This window comes from Caenorhabditis briggsae (assembly GCF_000004555.2).
Source record: "Caenorhabditis briggsae complete genome, chrI, whole genome shotgun sequence".
In the NCBI taxonomy this organism is placed as follows: domain Eukaryota; kingdom Metazoa; phylum Nematoda; class Chromadorea; order Rhabditida; family Rhabditidae; genus Caenorhabditis; species Caenorhabditis briggsae.
In genome coordinates this window covers 2,784,294-2,799,011 of record NC_013489.2, presented here as the reverse complement: position 1 = coordinate 2,799,011, position 14,718 = coordinate 2,784,294, and the positions used below count along the sequence as shown (strand labels likewise).

Below are 14,718 nucleotides of genomic sequence, written 5' to 3'. Positions count from 1 at the left end.
CATAGAAATATTGAAAGTATTTAGTTTAACTATTACACCATTTTCAAAAACTCCTGTTCGGTTTTATTCCAAACACCAAATTTGAATATTCTCCCTTGAATCAGAACAGACGCCACACGATTATCTGATTCTCTAACGACGTAGGCGTGGCTGAGGATTTTTGGCGTATTTGGATTAGCGCCATGAAACTTGATATGACTGAAAAATTATTGATTATTTCGAAGCGATCCCCGTGATCCTAACTTTTCCTGCAAATGATATCTAAAAGTGGTCAACAGACAAAATATTTTTGATATTTTGATAAACATTTTTTCAGTTGTTCTCCGGAATTTGCGGGGTCTCATTTCAGTGATTTTCGAAGGGAATATCCTAGGTTTTCGAGCGAAAAAGTAGGTTCCTGATGGTGGAAATTCAGAAAATCGTACTTTAAAAAATTCTGTGACCTGCAATTTTTATGAAATTTGTCGAAAAAATGGAGATTTCATTGAAAGAATGAGCCTAGAAGGTGTAAAAATTTCCAAGGAAAAACAAACATTTTTAGGTGAATAGGGATCCCTAAAAAATAATTTAAGAGTAATTTTCAGGTCATTGATGAGAGAATATCAATCTTAAAATAGCAAAACTCTGAAAAAATTTTCAGAAATTCAAAAAATTTCAGAATTTCAAAATTCTGAAAATTAAAAAAAGAACATTTTTCATATAAATATAAATATCATTTATTTCTCTACAAAAAATTTCTGGACATTTCGAGTTCTTCTTCTTCTTCTTTATCTTCTCGCCTTCTGGAACATTCTCAATCCTTCTGCAGAAACGGCAACACGTGGATTCCGAATGTGTTGAGATGGATGAGGACGAACAGGACCAACGCGATAACCCACAACACGATCATTATCCAGTAGACGATTTTGACGCGTTTCTGAAAAATAAGGAATACAGCTTATGCGCTCTAATGCAAACAATTACAATTTTCTTCTTCAACTTTTTGACTTTCGGCTTGTCGACCCGATAGTTTCTCGAGTCCGATGGATCGGAATCTGGCAATTCCTGAACGCCGCTTCCCACCATATCATTTCCTCCTTTTACTGGCTTCTTGCTACTCGGCGCCTTATCAGATTCCTGAACGAGGGGCGGAGCTTGAGCCGTCGGTGGCGGTGGAACATCTGTGCCGTGGGGCGCGTTTGGATCCATGTTGGCATACGGTAGACCGCCCAAATTCTGATAATTGTCATCGGCCGAACGAAGTGGATCGTTTCCCGGATTCGCTGGATCATATGGATCGGCCATTCTTTTTTTTTTTTTTGGTTTTCAGGAAATGTGGATCAAACGATTCGGATTGGTTTTGGTACACCGATTAAGGAGAAATGTTGTCAAAAATTTTGAAATTCTCTCTAAAAGTTCATCGTGACCTTTCCACCCAAATTCCAGCTTATCCAGTTTTTCCAGTTTTTCCAGCTTCAAAAAAAAAATGTTTTTAAAAATATTCTAAATTGACCGAACCACATTTTTTCGCACCAAGGAACACCTCTTGTAGTGAGTTTGACCTTTTTGTTGGCTTCTGGCTAAGCTAGAATTTCGAATTTGTAACTCACAAAATTTCAAATCTCTAGCTTGTCCACAAGCTGAGGTACGGTATCTCAAGCGTGGCGGCCGCGTCGCGGCTCGGCGCCTTTCTTTGAAACGGTGTATCTCGTTTTCTGGTTGAGATACAAAACTGAAATTCTGTCAAATTACTAGTCATGATATGTTTCATGTTTTCATAAATTCCCACCTTTCCCCTTTAACAAACAACTGAGATACAGTACCTCAAGCGTTGCGGTTGCGTCGCGGCTAGACGCTTAACTTTGAAAAGGTGTATCTCGTTTTCTGATTGAGATATACAATCAAAATTTAGTCAACTTTTAAAACATAATCTGTTTAACATCTAAACAAAATTTCAAATTAATACCTAACATAGGAACCAAGATACAGCTTTTGGAAATCTCTAGTGTTGTGACATCTTGTAGTGTGATGGACGTGCAATGCTCGTACTGTATCTTAGTTTCTCGCTGAGTTGAAATGGTGAAGTTTTGCTTGAATAGTTTTCATTTTATAGACATTAAGCTCACAAAATTTCAAGTTCCTAGCTTGTCTACTAACTGAGATACGGTATCTCAAGCGTTGCGGTCGCGTCGCGGTTGAGCTCATAACTTTGAAAGGGCGTATCTCGTTTTCTAGTTAAGCTGAAGAACTGAAATTTCGTCAAGTTGTAGAAGATTAATACATGTTAATATAATGATCTAGATTTCAAAAATTTCCAGACTCTCTTTTCTGAAAAAAAGACGATGCAGAAAAATAACCAATCAAAGAAGCCATCATCGAAGAATCCATCGCCAGGCGGCGCAAGTGGTCGACCGAAAAAGGAGAAACCATCGAAGGATACGAAGAAGTCGAAGAATTTGGTAACTGGGAAGCGGACACCGTCGAATACAAAAGTGAAGACGTTGACGACGTCAGTGTCTCCCACGGATGCTGGTGGGGGCGGTACTCGAACAGCCGAAGAGGCCAAATCGGCAGATACGAAGCCGAAAAAGGAAATGACGAGAAAGCGATCAGTGACACCGGCGCCACGGGAGAAAGAGCTCAAATTGGAGCCAACTCAACAGGATGAGCCGGAGAAGAAAGAGGAGCCAGCAGGTGTTCAAAGTGGAATGGATGTTATAGTGAAGGATGACAAGAAGATAGTCAAAATGGACGATGGATATGAGGATTTTGGTCCTGGAGCTGCTTAGAGAACTCGTCGATTTTTTCTAATAAATTTTGAGATTTAAATTTTTACTTTTTGTTTTTTACTTGTAGCTCTTGATCAGTGTTTTTCTAGGCGATTCTGAAGTGTTGGCCTAACTTTTGCAAGTTGGGTTTTCTAGGCCATCCTTTCTAAATGACCTAGAAATACCCTGGCCATTTCAAAGTGGGGGCCTAGAAAACGGAGCTTGCAACAATTAGGCCACCACTTCCAAATGACCTGGAATACATAAACACCAGGAGCGTGTCGTCATGGCCTAATATTTGGAAGTTGAGTTCTCTAGGCCATCATGTTAAAGTGACTTAAAATTCCTCTTATATTTGGCTGGTGTGTTTTCCAGGTCATTTTGACGTGGTGGTCTAGGAAGCTCTTTGCAAAAGTTAGGCCACCACCAAAATTCAAGAGTCTGAATTTAAGGGTCTCAAAAACTAATTTAAAATTATCCGATTTCGTTGAAAATTGCAGGGTATACAAAACAAAACTAGAGCTTCATTTTTGTAGTTGACAACTTTTTTGTAGCTCTTCTCCTTGGAGAGATATGCCACGTGGAAGAGCAGTGAGTCTTTCGGCGCCGTCTTTCTTCTTCTTCGTTTTCCAATTTCCTTTTTCCTTTCCCTCTCATGTCTGCCACGTCATCATTGCTCTTTTCTCCGGCACCGCCCCCTTCTTCTTCTTCTTCGGAGCCCAAAAGAGCTAGAAAACGAGGCGCAGAGAAGGCAGAGAAGCCAGAGAAGGAATTGGCGAGCACGTGAGAAGCGCGAAAGACTATGAATATTGAAGAGACGGCTGACATTCTGGTTCAGAAGACGTGACGAAGCCTGGAATCGATGCGTGGCTCTCCACTTCAGTCTTGTCGCCGGCTCCCCGAAGATGCCGCGGCGTCTCCACCTGTTTCTGGCGATTTCCATTGCCACGTGGCATTTCTCAGATGCCACCACTTCGCAAATTCGAATGCCTGGAGTCGTGCCAGAGGTTAGTTGGGGTAATTAGAGGATAATTAGAGAATAATTATCTGGGAGTGTTTTTTGCAATCAGGTGGAAAATGTACATTCTCACAGAATTTAAACTTGAAAGGTTAGATTTTGCAATTAGCTGGGAAACTTCCTCAAGATGACGTCACTTGCTGAACTTTTGAATTAAAAAAAATATTTTTTTTGAGAATATTCTTTCATTGAGAATTTTCTTCGAAATTAGGGGAAAATCTCTCTCTCTCTCTCTCTCTCTCTCTCTCTCTCTCTCTTCCTGAAAAAGGGGATTATCTTAATGTCACATGATTCTAATCTCTGTGAATCAACCTATACTATTTTTTCTTTACTACCGTAATCCTCCCGATGTGCACGTCACTCAGAGTCCTAGTCACCAAAGATACAACTTTCATGTGCTTCTCCCGATTCGTTTTTTTTCGAATTTTTCCCAACAATGTGTTTTGTTGGTGTCTCCAGATAACCGGATACAAAAATACACATACATTTTTATGCCCTCAAAATTTTTTGATTGGTTTCCTGGGGCAGAATTCCAGGAAATTGAAGAGAGAGAGAGAGAGAGAGAGAGAGAGAGAGAGAGAGAGAGAGAGAAAATTACATTGCTCAGTTTGACGCTCTAAAAAAGTGGCTAGAATTTGCTCAATTTTTCCGAAATTTGCTGGACTCATAAAACAAAACTAGAGCTTCATTTTTATAATTGACAACTTTTTTGTAAATTTTGATCTAGCGGAGATATGACACCTGGAAGAGCAGTGAGCCTCTTGGCGACGCCACCTCGGTCACAGATGATGGGAGTGGTTCCAGTTGTCATATCTCCCCAGGCTTGAGATTTACAAAAAAGTTGTCAACTACAAAAATGAAGCTCTACTTTTGTTTTATATGCCCTGAAACTTTCAGAAATATCGGATAATCTTAATATAAATTTTGAGACTTTTGAATGTTCCAGGCCGATTCCTACCTATGCACCTCACTGGAACTGAGTGATCAAGAGAACTATCTAACCGGATTCAAAGCGCTCACCACCAAAGGAACCGCCCATCACATCTTGCTCTTCGGATGCGAAGAGCCAGGAAGCGATGAGTTGGTATGGGATTGTGGAGAGATGAACAAGCCGAACGATGAGATGCCACGTGCCCCAACTTGCGGATCCAAACCTGCTATTCTCTATGCATGGGCACTCGATGCACCACCATTGGAGTTGCCGAAAGGTGAGGGTCTTTTTGGGACAAAAATCATGTTTTTAGGACCTCTAGGGGCAGTCGTGCGAAGAGACGCAGACAGTTAGAGTGTCTCGTTGTCTGCGTCTCTAGCTGTACAACGTAGTTCGAGGTTTCCGGCTGAGCTAGAATTTTGGAACTTTGCTTAGATAGTTATTATATCCTAAGAATCAAGTTGACAAAATTTCAAACCTTTAGCTCGTCTAGGAACTGAGATACGGTACCTCAAGCGTTGCGGTCGCGTCGCGGTTGAGCTCGTAACTTTGAAATGGTATATCTCGTATTCAAGCTCTAGTGGGAAATTGAAATTTAGTCAATTTTCGAAAAATAATATGTTGAAAATATTGACAAAGTTTCAAGTACATGCGTTAAATATGAGCCGAGATACAGGCATTAGAAGTTTAGGAGAGACGCAGACAACTCACTTAAAAACTTTAAATGACTGTATCTCGGCTCTCTAATGAGCCAGAGAGTTGGTTTTTAGACTAATCGATAGCTTGCAAGCTGGGTAATTTGAAAACAAACTGAAATTTTCCAGACGTCGGATTCCAAGTCGGAGGATACAGTAATATCCGCCACCTCGTCATGCAAGTCCACTACATGCACTCTAAAGAAGAGCCAGATGAGACAGGTCTCGAGATCACCCACACCGAAGAACCCCAACCAAAACTCGCTGCCACAATGCTCCTGGTCACCGGCGGAACACTTCCAGCCAACAAAACCGAATCATTCGAAACCGCTTGTATGATTGAGGAAGACGTTGTGATGCATCCATTCGCCTACCGTACCCACACTCATCGTCACGGAAAAGAAGTCTCCGGATGGTTGGTGAAGGAGGACCAGAGTCAGGAGGACCACTGGAAATTGATCGGAAGACGTGATCCACAACTTCCCCAGATGTTCGTACCGGTTGAGGATGGATCAATGACAATTCAGCAGGGAGATATGGTCACTGCCAGATGTGTTATGGCCAACAACGAGGATCGGGACATTCCAATGGGTGCGACTGGAGAGGATGAGATGTGCAACTTCTATGTGATGTACTGGACAGATGGAGAGGTAATGAGAGACAACACATGCTATTCACCAGGAGCACCAAACTACAGATGGGGACGAGAGGCCGCATTGAATCATATTCCTAAATAGGACTCCTAAATAAGATGTGTTCTTTTTTTTCGAGATTTGAGACTTTTAAGATCTGACACTTTTTTGTATTATTTCATGAGAGACTTGTCACACCATCCCGTTTTTTAACCATCATCATCGCTATTGCCACACACACACACACCACCCAATCCAACCCAAATGAAGACGTTTGACTGTTAATTCTTTATTTACTCATAAAACAACCAAAATCTGAAATTCAGCTCCTTGCTTAAGAATGGGATTGATCACAATTCAAAATTCCCCCTCCAGATACTTCTTCGGAATCATTGCTCATATCAAAAACCACACCCCTCTCATAATTTCCGATTCCGTTGATTTTCACATTGAAGAAATTTGAGGATCCATATTCCCAAAATGACAAAAGATTGAAAACCAGTTTTTGCTTAGCTGGAATCTTGAAGAGCAATCCGGTGAGCTCTCCTGGGAAAATTACACTTTGCTTGGTTTGTAATGAAGCTTCAATTATTTTCAAAAATCGTTAATTATCTTAATTTTTCAGAAAAAAATTAGATCTAAAATTTCAGTCAACTTTGAGGCTCTATTTTCCTGAAAATCTCTGGACTTATACAACAAAACAAAAGCTTTATTTTTGCAGTTGACAACTTTTTCGTAAAATTCGATCTAGAAGAGATATGCCACGTGGAAGAGCAGCGAGCGTCAGAGCTCCGCCTCTACGGCTGACGGCCCACAGGCGGCTGACGCCCACAGATAGAAGGAGACCCGGTTCCACGTGTCATATCTCCACAGGCTTGAATTTTACAAAAAAGTTGTCAACTACAAAAATGAAGCTCTATTTTTGTTTAGTCTATTCCAACATTTTCAAAGAAATTGAAAAACTATGAATTAAGTTTCAGAAATCCCTAAATCTACCATTTTTGGTTCTGAAATTTCATGCTCTCCATTCAGAATCTTTAAAATTGTCTAACAAGCAAAAACCGCTAAAATTGAATGCCCTTACCTCTATTATAAATCCCCTTGCATCCTTTGAAAGCGAAATCTTCTTCAAAAAGTCCATAGATCCTTGAGGCATCCCTGCTTTCCAACGCGCTAGCAAATCGAGTAATCAATCGGAGCCCTTTTTCCTCAACCGAATATCTTGGGTCCGTTCGAAGTACTTTACATTGAGGCTCAAGGATCACACCCCATTCCAATTGTTGGAACTTCTTGTTAAGACTAAAAGTGGCTTCAATATAGTTTGGTCTGAATCCAAAGACCATGGCTTTGAATTCGATGGAAGAGGGCCCCATGGATTGGACTGATTTGTAGATAGCCAAGAATCTATTGGGGTCAAAGTTAGGATGGGTGAGAAGATTGATGGTTTGGTCTGAAATTATTTTATTTTTTGCTATAATAAGATGTGGGGCTAGAGGAGATCTAGGTGGTTAATTCGACTATATTAGAACGGCTAACGGCTGTAAGTTTGGAACCAGAGGTTGTACAATTTTCTGATTTAAAAGGCCTCAAAAACTATTTTCAGATTGCCCAGCTTTTCTGAAACTTGCTGGACTTACAGAACAGAACTAGAGCTTTATTTTTGTAGTTGACAACTTTTTTGAAAAATTTGATCTAGCGGAGGTATGCCACCTAGAAGCGTCCTTCAGGAGTGCGCTCGCTCCCACGGCAAAGGGAGCGGCAAAGAGAAGCCCCTACAAAAGTATGTCAACGTTGATAAATTTGTCTGAAATTTTTGAAGCATATAGAATAAAACTAGTGCTTCATTTTTGCAGTTGACAACTTTTTTGTAGCTCTTCTCCTTGAAGAGATATGCCACGTGGAAGAGCCGCTGGGAGCCTGCCACCTCGGCCACAGATGCTAAGGGCGATTCCACGTGGCATATCTCCCCAGGCTTAAATTTTGCAAAAAAAGTTGTCCACTACAAAATTGAATCTCTATTTTTGTTTATTCTATTCAAGCTTTACACTGACCTGCACATCTAACTCTAAAATGTTCAACTCACTCTTATCATAATTTCCTTGACACTTTTTGAACATGAATCCAGGCTCAAATAACCCAGAAATATTCGATACATCTCTAGATTTCAAGGATCTGTCAACTCTTCTCAAAAACTTTTGGATCATGACCTCGTCTGGGTTTGATGCTTCAGAAGGGGCAAAAGCACCGTACGCTGAGAAGAGGAAGAAGAGAAAAAGAAGAAAAGGAAAATTCATTCTTCAGGGAAAATGAACTGAAAAGCCCCAAAGATGGTTTATATAGGAATTCAGCTAATCGAATTATAGCCATTTTTTGAGAATTGTCCGTAAACACCGCCACGGTCAAAGCTAACTTTTGATCTATCTAGAGATTATCATTTTTTAGTAGAAATTCTCAATGGAGCGAGTTTGGAATGCTGAAATTCTTTATTTAAATAAAAATTAATTCAAATTCAATAGAACATAAAATTCTGGTGCCCTGGACACTTCACCATGAAGCCTCTCTCCAATTGTTGTGCAGTTCTACCGAACAGGAACGCCATCTCGATTTCTGACATTCCGAATCCAGTGACTGTCACAGTGTACTTCACAGTGAATCCCAGGTCTTCAACGGACTTGAGATTGAATTTGAATTGGGATCCAGCTGGCACTTGTTGAAGGATACCGACGACTTGGGCTGGAAAAATATATTTTTGTAGTGACTAAAATGAAGGGATTGAAAAACCACACATTTTTATATACAAATCAAGGCTCTCGGGCTTATAGAAGCTGAGATACAAGGGTTCTAAATATGGTCTAAAAGGGGAAAAGCCTCTAAAATTTGAGAGCGTCCACAAATAGGTCATTTATAATCGATAGATTTGAAATTTGGTGAGTATACTAAACAAACTTAGCGCTTCATTTTTGGGAAGCTGTAGATTTTGAACTCTCCTCTACAAAAGTAGGTCAACGATAATCAATGACTTTGAAAATCTGTAAACTTATAGAACAAAAAAAGAGCTTCATTTTTGTAGTTGACAACTTTTTTGAAAAATTGAGTTCTGATATATGTTCTGAGATAACTAACCCTTGCTATAAGTTCCTCTGCATCCCATGAACTTGAAATCTGGCTTGAACAATCCGGAAATAATAGAGACGTCTTTGGACTCAATTGATCTTTCAACTCGATCAAGGAAGCGTCGAACCATGCTTTCAAGACTGTCCTTTTGAACCGATCCATTTGAGTCTCCAGTGCAAGTCTTGATGATACCCAATTCCAACTGTTGGCTTCTTTTGCACAGAACGAATTCAGCGTCAATGGGGAAGCGGCTGAATCCAGTGATAATGATACCGTACCTAATGGAATAACCGTTGTCCTCAATTGATGTGAGAGTGAGGGTGAAGTTGGTTCCGAGTGGTAGTTGGGAGAGAGCATCGACGGATTGTTCTGGAATTTTCTTGGCCACAGTAGGAGCTATCGAAAATTTGTCAACTAATAAAATTTGATCTATGATCAATGTCTTTTATGCTTCCTACCCGAAAGCCTAAAAACTAAAATGAAGGAAAAATGAATATTACATCAGTTTGTAGCTCTTTTTCAATCCTACATTTTTGTCCAAATATAACATTTCTAGAATCACTGGGAGCCGAGATATGAGCATTTGAAGTGTTAAAGCTAGAGCGCAGACAACCAGACAGACTGCTTCTCTAACCTCTGCACACATCTCGGCTCCCAGTGGTCCTAGAAACTTGTTTTTTTCACGATTCCGTCCAGAATTTGATCAGTTTTCAATTTATTGAGCTAGCGTACATACTGGTCCTTTGAGACTTCCTGGGATTCTTCCCCGCGTAGCTCAGCTCATGGAACTCACCTTTATCATAGTGTCCTTTGCATCCTTTGAAAACAAATGAGTCCGTGAGCAACCCATCAATAATCATAGGATCTTGGGACTCCAAGGAGCTCACAAACGTTCTCAAAAAGTTCTCAACCATCTCTCGAGAAGAATCTTGTTGATAGAAAGATCTAGAGAATTCTGGATCATCGGGAACAAATGGTGGTGGAGATGAGAAGGAGAAGGAGAAGGAGTTCCATTCTTTTTCTTGAAGATAGAATGATCTTTTCGGATGCCAAGGCCTCCTTTTATAGTTTTCAAACAAATCGAATTATGACCGATTTTTTGTGTATTTTTGTGTGCGTGGGTGGATGATGGGAACTGGAGCCTTTTCTTTTCCGTCTCTTGGTTTTTGAATCTCTCGTTTCGGCATATAAAAAGGCAAGTTCTGATTCTATTTTTTATTCTATTCTCCTGAAGAAATGAAGCACGTCTTTATTCTTCTGAACGTCTTCTGGATTTGGATTCCCGGGCTCTCTGAAGCCTTCTTATTCCCAGAATCTGAGGATATTTCTATGATTTTCGCAACGGGATTTTTGCACCGAATGCGTATGGCGATATGTGTGAAAGATAAATTCAAGCTGGGACAAATGTTTTACGATGAGTTCGAGTTTGATGGATGTGAAGGACAATATGGTAAAGGTGAGTTCCTAGGCTGAGCTAGAGGTTCAGGAGGTTCGGTAGGGAACCCCAAGAGACCATTTCTAAAGCTAGCTCAATACTTTTTGTGTTTCTGAAAAACTGAAAACTGATTTTTTTTCCCAAATTAAACAAATTATGAGCTATCGATTGGTCAAAAAACTAACTCTCTAGCTCCTCAGAGAGCCGAGATACGATTTTATACAGTTTGAGGTTAGTGACGCAGTGAATCGTTGTCTGCGCTCTAGCCTTGAAGCTTCAAACGCTTATACCGTAAACACTTTAATAGAACGCCACCCGAGTCGTCAAACTTGAGCCAATGTATCTCATTTTCTGTGATAGATATCAAAAAGTGGTTAACTGATAAAATGTTGATAACATCATGATAAACATTTTATTAGTTGAAAAATTTGTGATATCTTTCAAAAGAAGTGAGATATATTGGCTCAAAGTCTACGGCCCGTGTAGCGTTCTATTAGAGTGTTTACGGTATCTCGGCTCCCAATGGTTCTAGAAAAGTTGTTTTTGAATGGAAATGTAGGAATTGGAAAGGGCTACAAAACGATATAAAATATGTTCAACTTTTGTTTTTTATTTTTTTATTTAGGAAACGTAAAAGTAAGGATCATTGGGAGACCATTGGCCCACCCTCTACTAGCCCAATTATCTTTGAATTTGTAAAAAAATTGAAAATTGATAGAATTCTGGGAAGAATTGTGAAAAAATCAAGTTTCTAAGCCGACTGAGAGCCGAGATGTGTGCAGAGGTTAGAGACGCAGTGTGTCTCGTTGTCTACGCTCTAGCCTTGAAATTTCAAACGCTCATATCTTGACTCCCAGTGGTCCCGGAAAAGACATATTTGGACAAAACAGTATAAAATATGTCTAACTTTTTGTTTTCCGATTTTGGATTCTCTGATTTTTAAAACTTGAAATTCCAGCTACCGTAATCGACATGCTTCTCTACAATCCTGACTTTTCCAAACTTGAAATTCACTTCAACACTTCTCATTTCGTCAACGGAAATTATATCAAATCTACTGTAGTCCTCAGAGGCATCGGTTCAGAAGACGTCACTGCTGACTTTGTCCTGCTTCAAGATAAGATCAACGTCTGGGGTCGGTCTGGAGGCTGGAGACTCGCCTACGGAAAACTACACAATTGTCATAGTGGCCAGAGAAAATTGACCTATACCAGAGGTGAGTTGCGGCCGAAAAAATGTCCATTAGCCCTTCTGACTTACATCATTTTTAGAATCCTACCTCCCACCATCTGATGACTCTTCTCATCTCGTTGTCGAGCGATTTTTACAACGAATGGATGAAGCGATAAATTCAAAAAAGAAGCATAAACTGGAGCAATTGTTCTTGGATGAATTCAAATTTTATGGGTGTAAAGGACACTATGATAAGGTTACCGTAATCCAAACGCTTCTCTACTCCCCTGCCACTTCTCAACTCGAAGTTCACTTCAACTCTTCTCATTTCATCAACTACAACGTCGATATTCAGTATACTGTAGTCGTCAGAGGAATCGGTTCAGAAGACGTCGTTGCAGAGTTTATTCTGATTCGAGATAATATTGGAAGCTTCTGGAGACTCGGCTCCGGAAGACAACCCAGTTGTCCAAGTCGAAAATTCGCCGCTTTCGATGATCCATCCGAAGTTTTGACAGCGTTTTTGGAGAGGGTTAGAAGGACTATTGAGATGAAAGATGTGTACAAAATTGTGAATTTGTTTGAAATGGACTTTGAGTTCCGAGGATGCAAAGCGACCTATAACAGAGGTGAGTGGGATCTTAATGAATTCGGTCCATAACCCCTTCTGGACCTGAAACCTTAAGACCCTTTCAGAGACTCATAACTTTGTTAAAACTTTACATATTCTTAAAAAATTAAATGCAAAAGGTAGGAGTAGAAAAGGGCTACAAAGTGGTTGTAAATTTGTCTAACTTTACTTTTCAGGGTTCCGGTTAGGAAACGTCAAAGTAAGGATTACCGTATTTCATCTATTAGGTTGGCGGGAAAGTCTTTGTCACTCTGTTTGTTTAATCACTGTTCTCGTATATGGAGGCTGTGTATGATATCGACTCTAGTGAATAACAAGGTGATAAGAACCTTCCATATAAACAAGTCCCCATTTCCTTCCCTGCTCCTCATCTGTAATTGAAACGATATGTTTGTTCCCACTGCTATTCACATCAGACATGTTTTGATTTACCTCTTCCTATCTCACACCACGATGAAGGATTCGGAAACTTTCTTGAAGAATGTGTACAACACACATGCCCCTCACTACAATACTATTCGCAATTGGTTCCATCGTTTCGAAAAAGATGACTTCTCGCTCGATGAAAAGGATCGCTCTGGGAGACCCCGTGAGTTGGATTTGGACAAGCTGAAGCACGCATTGCAATCGGATCCATTTCAATCTAGCCGTGAACTAGCTGTCACATTCGGAGTTCACCATAGCACAGTCCTTGAAGGTTTGAAGTCTCTTGGAATGAGAAAACTTTTTGGTCGATTCATACCTCATCACCTGACTCAAGCCAACCTTGACCGCCGAGTCGACGATTCGATTACTCTTCTCACTCTCCACGCGGGCGATCGATGGCTGGACCGGCTAATAACCGGAGATGAGAAGTGGGTCTTCTACGATAATCACCACAGGAAATCCCAGTGGGTTGGAGAAGGAGAGAGCCCACAGGATGTCCCCAAACCCGACCTTCATCCGAAAAAAGTTATGCTCTCTGTGTGGTGGGGAGTGGACGGCCCCATCTACTGGGAACTTCTGCCCGAGGGCAAAACAATAACTGGAGACCTCACACTACTCAACTACGAAACCTCAAGAAAGCAGTCGACCGTTCGGCCCTGAAAGACAAGAAAGTGTACTATCAACATGATAACGCTCGCCCACATGTTTCGAAACAAGTGAAGCAGGAGCTGATGGGATATGGATGGAATGTTCTCCCTCACCCCCCGTATTCTCCTGATCTTGCTCCTTCCGACTATTGGTTATTTGGCGATATGACACGTGCCTTCGAAGGAAGAAGCTTCAATTCCCGTGGAGCGGTCGAAGCGGCACTCAAACAATACTTTGCCTCACGCCCGGCTGGATTCTACCGCAATGGAATCCATAAATTGAGGGAACGTTGGAGACATGTTGTTGATAATGATGGACAATATAATTAATTATTCGGTTATTTTTTCTTTGAGAAACAAACTATTGAAAAAGTGACAAAGACTTTCCCGCCAACCTAATAAGCCCACCCAAATTGTCAACTTTGAGCTCAAGTAACTCGATCCCAGTCAAAGATATCAAAAAGTGGTCAACTAATAAAATGTTTATCTTGTTATCACCAACATTTTATTAGTTGGCAAAATTTTAATTACTTTGAAAGTACCCGAGATAATTCAGATCAAAGTTCAAGTAGAGACGACACCTATGATCCTTACTTTGAAGCTTCCTACCCGAAACCCTGAAAACCAAAGATAGACATATTTTATATTATTTTGTAGCTCTTCTCAAATCCTACATGGTTTTATGTTGAAAAATATAAAGTTTCAGCCAAGTTATGGAGCTTCAAAGGTTCAAAAGAAATAACCAATTTTCCAGACCAAATCGCCTCCATTCTTCTCAAAATCCCAACAGGAACCAAATTCTCATTCACTTCGGATTCATATGAAGATCATGGAAACACTTATAGCTATAGAGTTACAACTTCTGGAATCGGTGGATCTAATTGGGTGGCTGACTTTGTTTGGAACAAAAGTACCGAGAAGTTGGAGAGAGGAAGTGTACCGTATTGCTCTAAGGGGCGAGTATGAGAAACCGAATCCGTTTCAATGATACATTTTCGGTTTTAAATAAAAATATTGAGCATTGATGGAATTCGGGGTCTGTTCTAACAAGGGAACCTTTTAAGTCAAGGTTGGATTGAGCAGCGCCCTCCCACTCTCTCATATGGGAGGGCGTTGCTGAATAACCAATAAGAAAAAGATTGAGCGCGTGACACGGTGGAAGAGTGATAGGATTGTAAGCTGCAGAGCAGGGGTACGAACCCGCTTCGGTTTTCTTATTTTTAAATATTTTTTACATTGTTTATTTCCAAAACTATTAATGACAGATCG

The 14,718-nt window shown here is 40.4% G+C and overlaps 5 protein-coding genes across 5 annotated transcripts; 3 read left to right on the top strand and 2 right to left on the bottom strand.

Annotated features, from left to right (window-relative positions):
* Positions 1-793: 793 nt before the first annotated feature.
* CBG22202 lies at positions 794-1,284 on the bottom strand (the record flags this gene model as incomplete). Its single annotated transcript, XM_002638917.1, has 2 exons — positions 794-916; positions 964-1,284. 2 exons carry the CDS (start codon positions 1,282-1,284, stop codon positions 794-796), a joined length of 444 nt encoding a protein of 147 aa, XP_002638963.1.
* Positions 1,285-2,321: 1,037 nt separating this feature from the next.
* CBG25186 lies at positions 2,322-2,768 on the top strand (the record flags this gene model as incomplete). Its single annotated transcript, XM_045242052.1, has 1 exon — positions 2,322-2,768. The coding sequence occupies one exon, from the start codon at positions 2,322-2,324 to the stop codon at positions 2,766-2,768; it is 447 nt and encodes a 148-aa protein (XP_045100498.1).
* An 884-nt stretch (positions 2,769-3,652) lies between these two features.
* Cbr-pghm-1 lies at positions 3,653-6,128 on the top strand (the record flags this gene model as incomplete). The annotated part of the gene is made up of 3 exons (XM_002638916.1): positions 3,653-3,754; positions 4,712-4,973; positions 5,521-6,128. The coding sequence occupies 3 exons, from the start codon at positions 3,653-3,655 to the stop codon at positions 6,126-6,128; spliced, it is 972 nt and encodes a 323-aa protein (XP_002638962.1).
* An 864-nt stretch (positions 6,129-6,992) lies between these two features.
* CBG22198 lies at positions 6,993-10,051 on the bottom strand (the record flags this gene model as incomplete). Its single annotated transcript, XM_002638915.1, has 7 exons — positions 6,993-7,030; positions 7,108-7,473; positions 8,107-8,207; positions 8,543-8,756; positions 9,147-9,537; positions 9,667-9,800; positions 9,931-10,051. The coding sequence occupies 7 exons, from the start codon at positions 10,049-10,051 to the stop codon at positions 6,993-6,995; spliced, it is 1,365 nt and encodes a 454-aa protein (XP_002638961.1).
* Positions 10,052-10,373: 322 nt separating this feature from the next.
* On the top strand, positions 10,374-14,415 carry CBG22197 (the record flags this gene model as incomplete). Its single annotated transcript, XM_002638914.2, has 4 exons — positions 10,374-10,593; positions 11,531-11,788; positions 11,844-12,374; positions 14,204-14,415. 4 exons carry the CDS (start codon positions 10,374-10,376, stop codon positions 14,413-14,415), a joined length of 1,221 nt encoding a protein of 406 aa, XP_002638960.2.
* Positions 14,416-14,718: the final 303 nt, after the last annotated feature.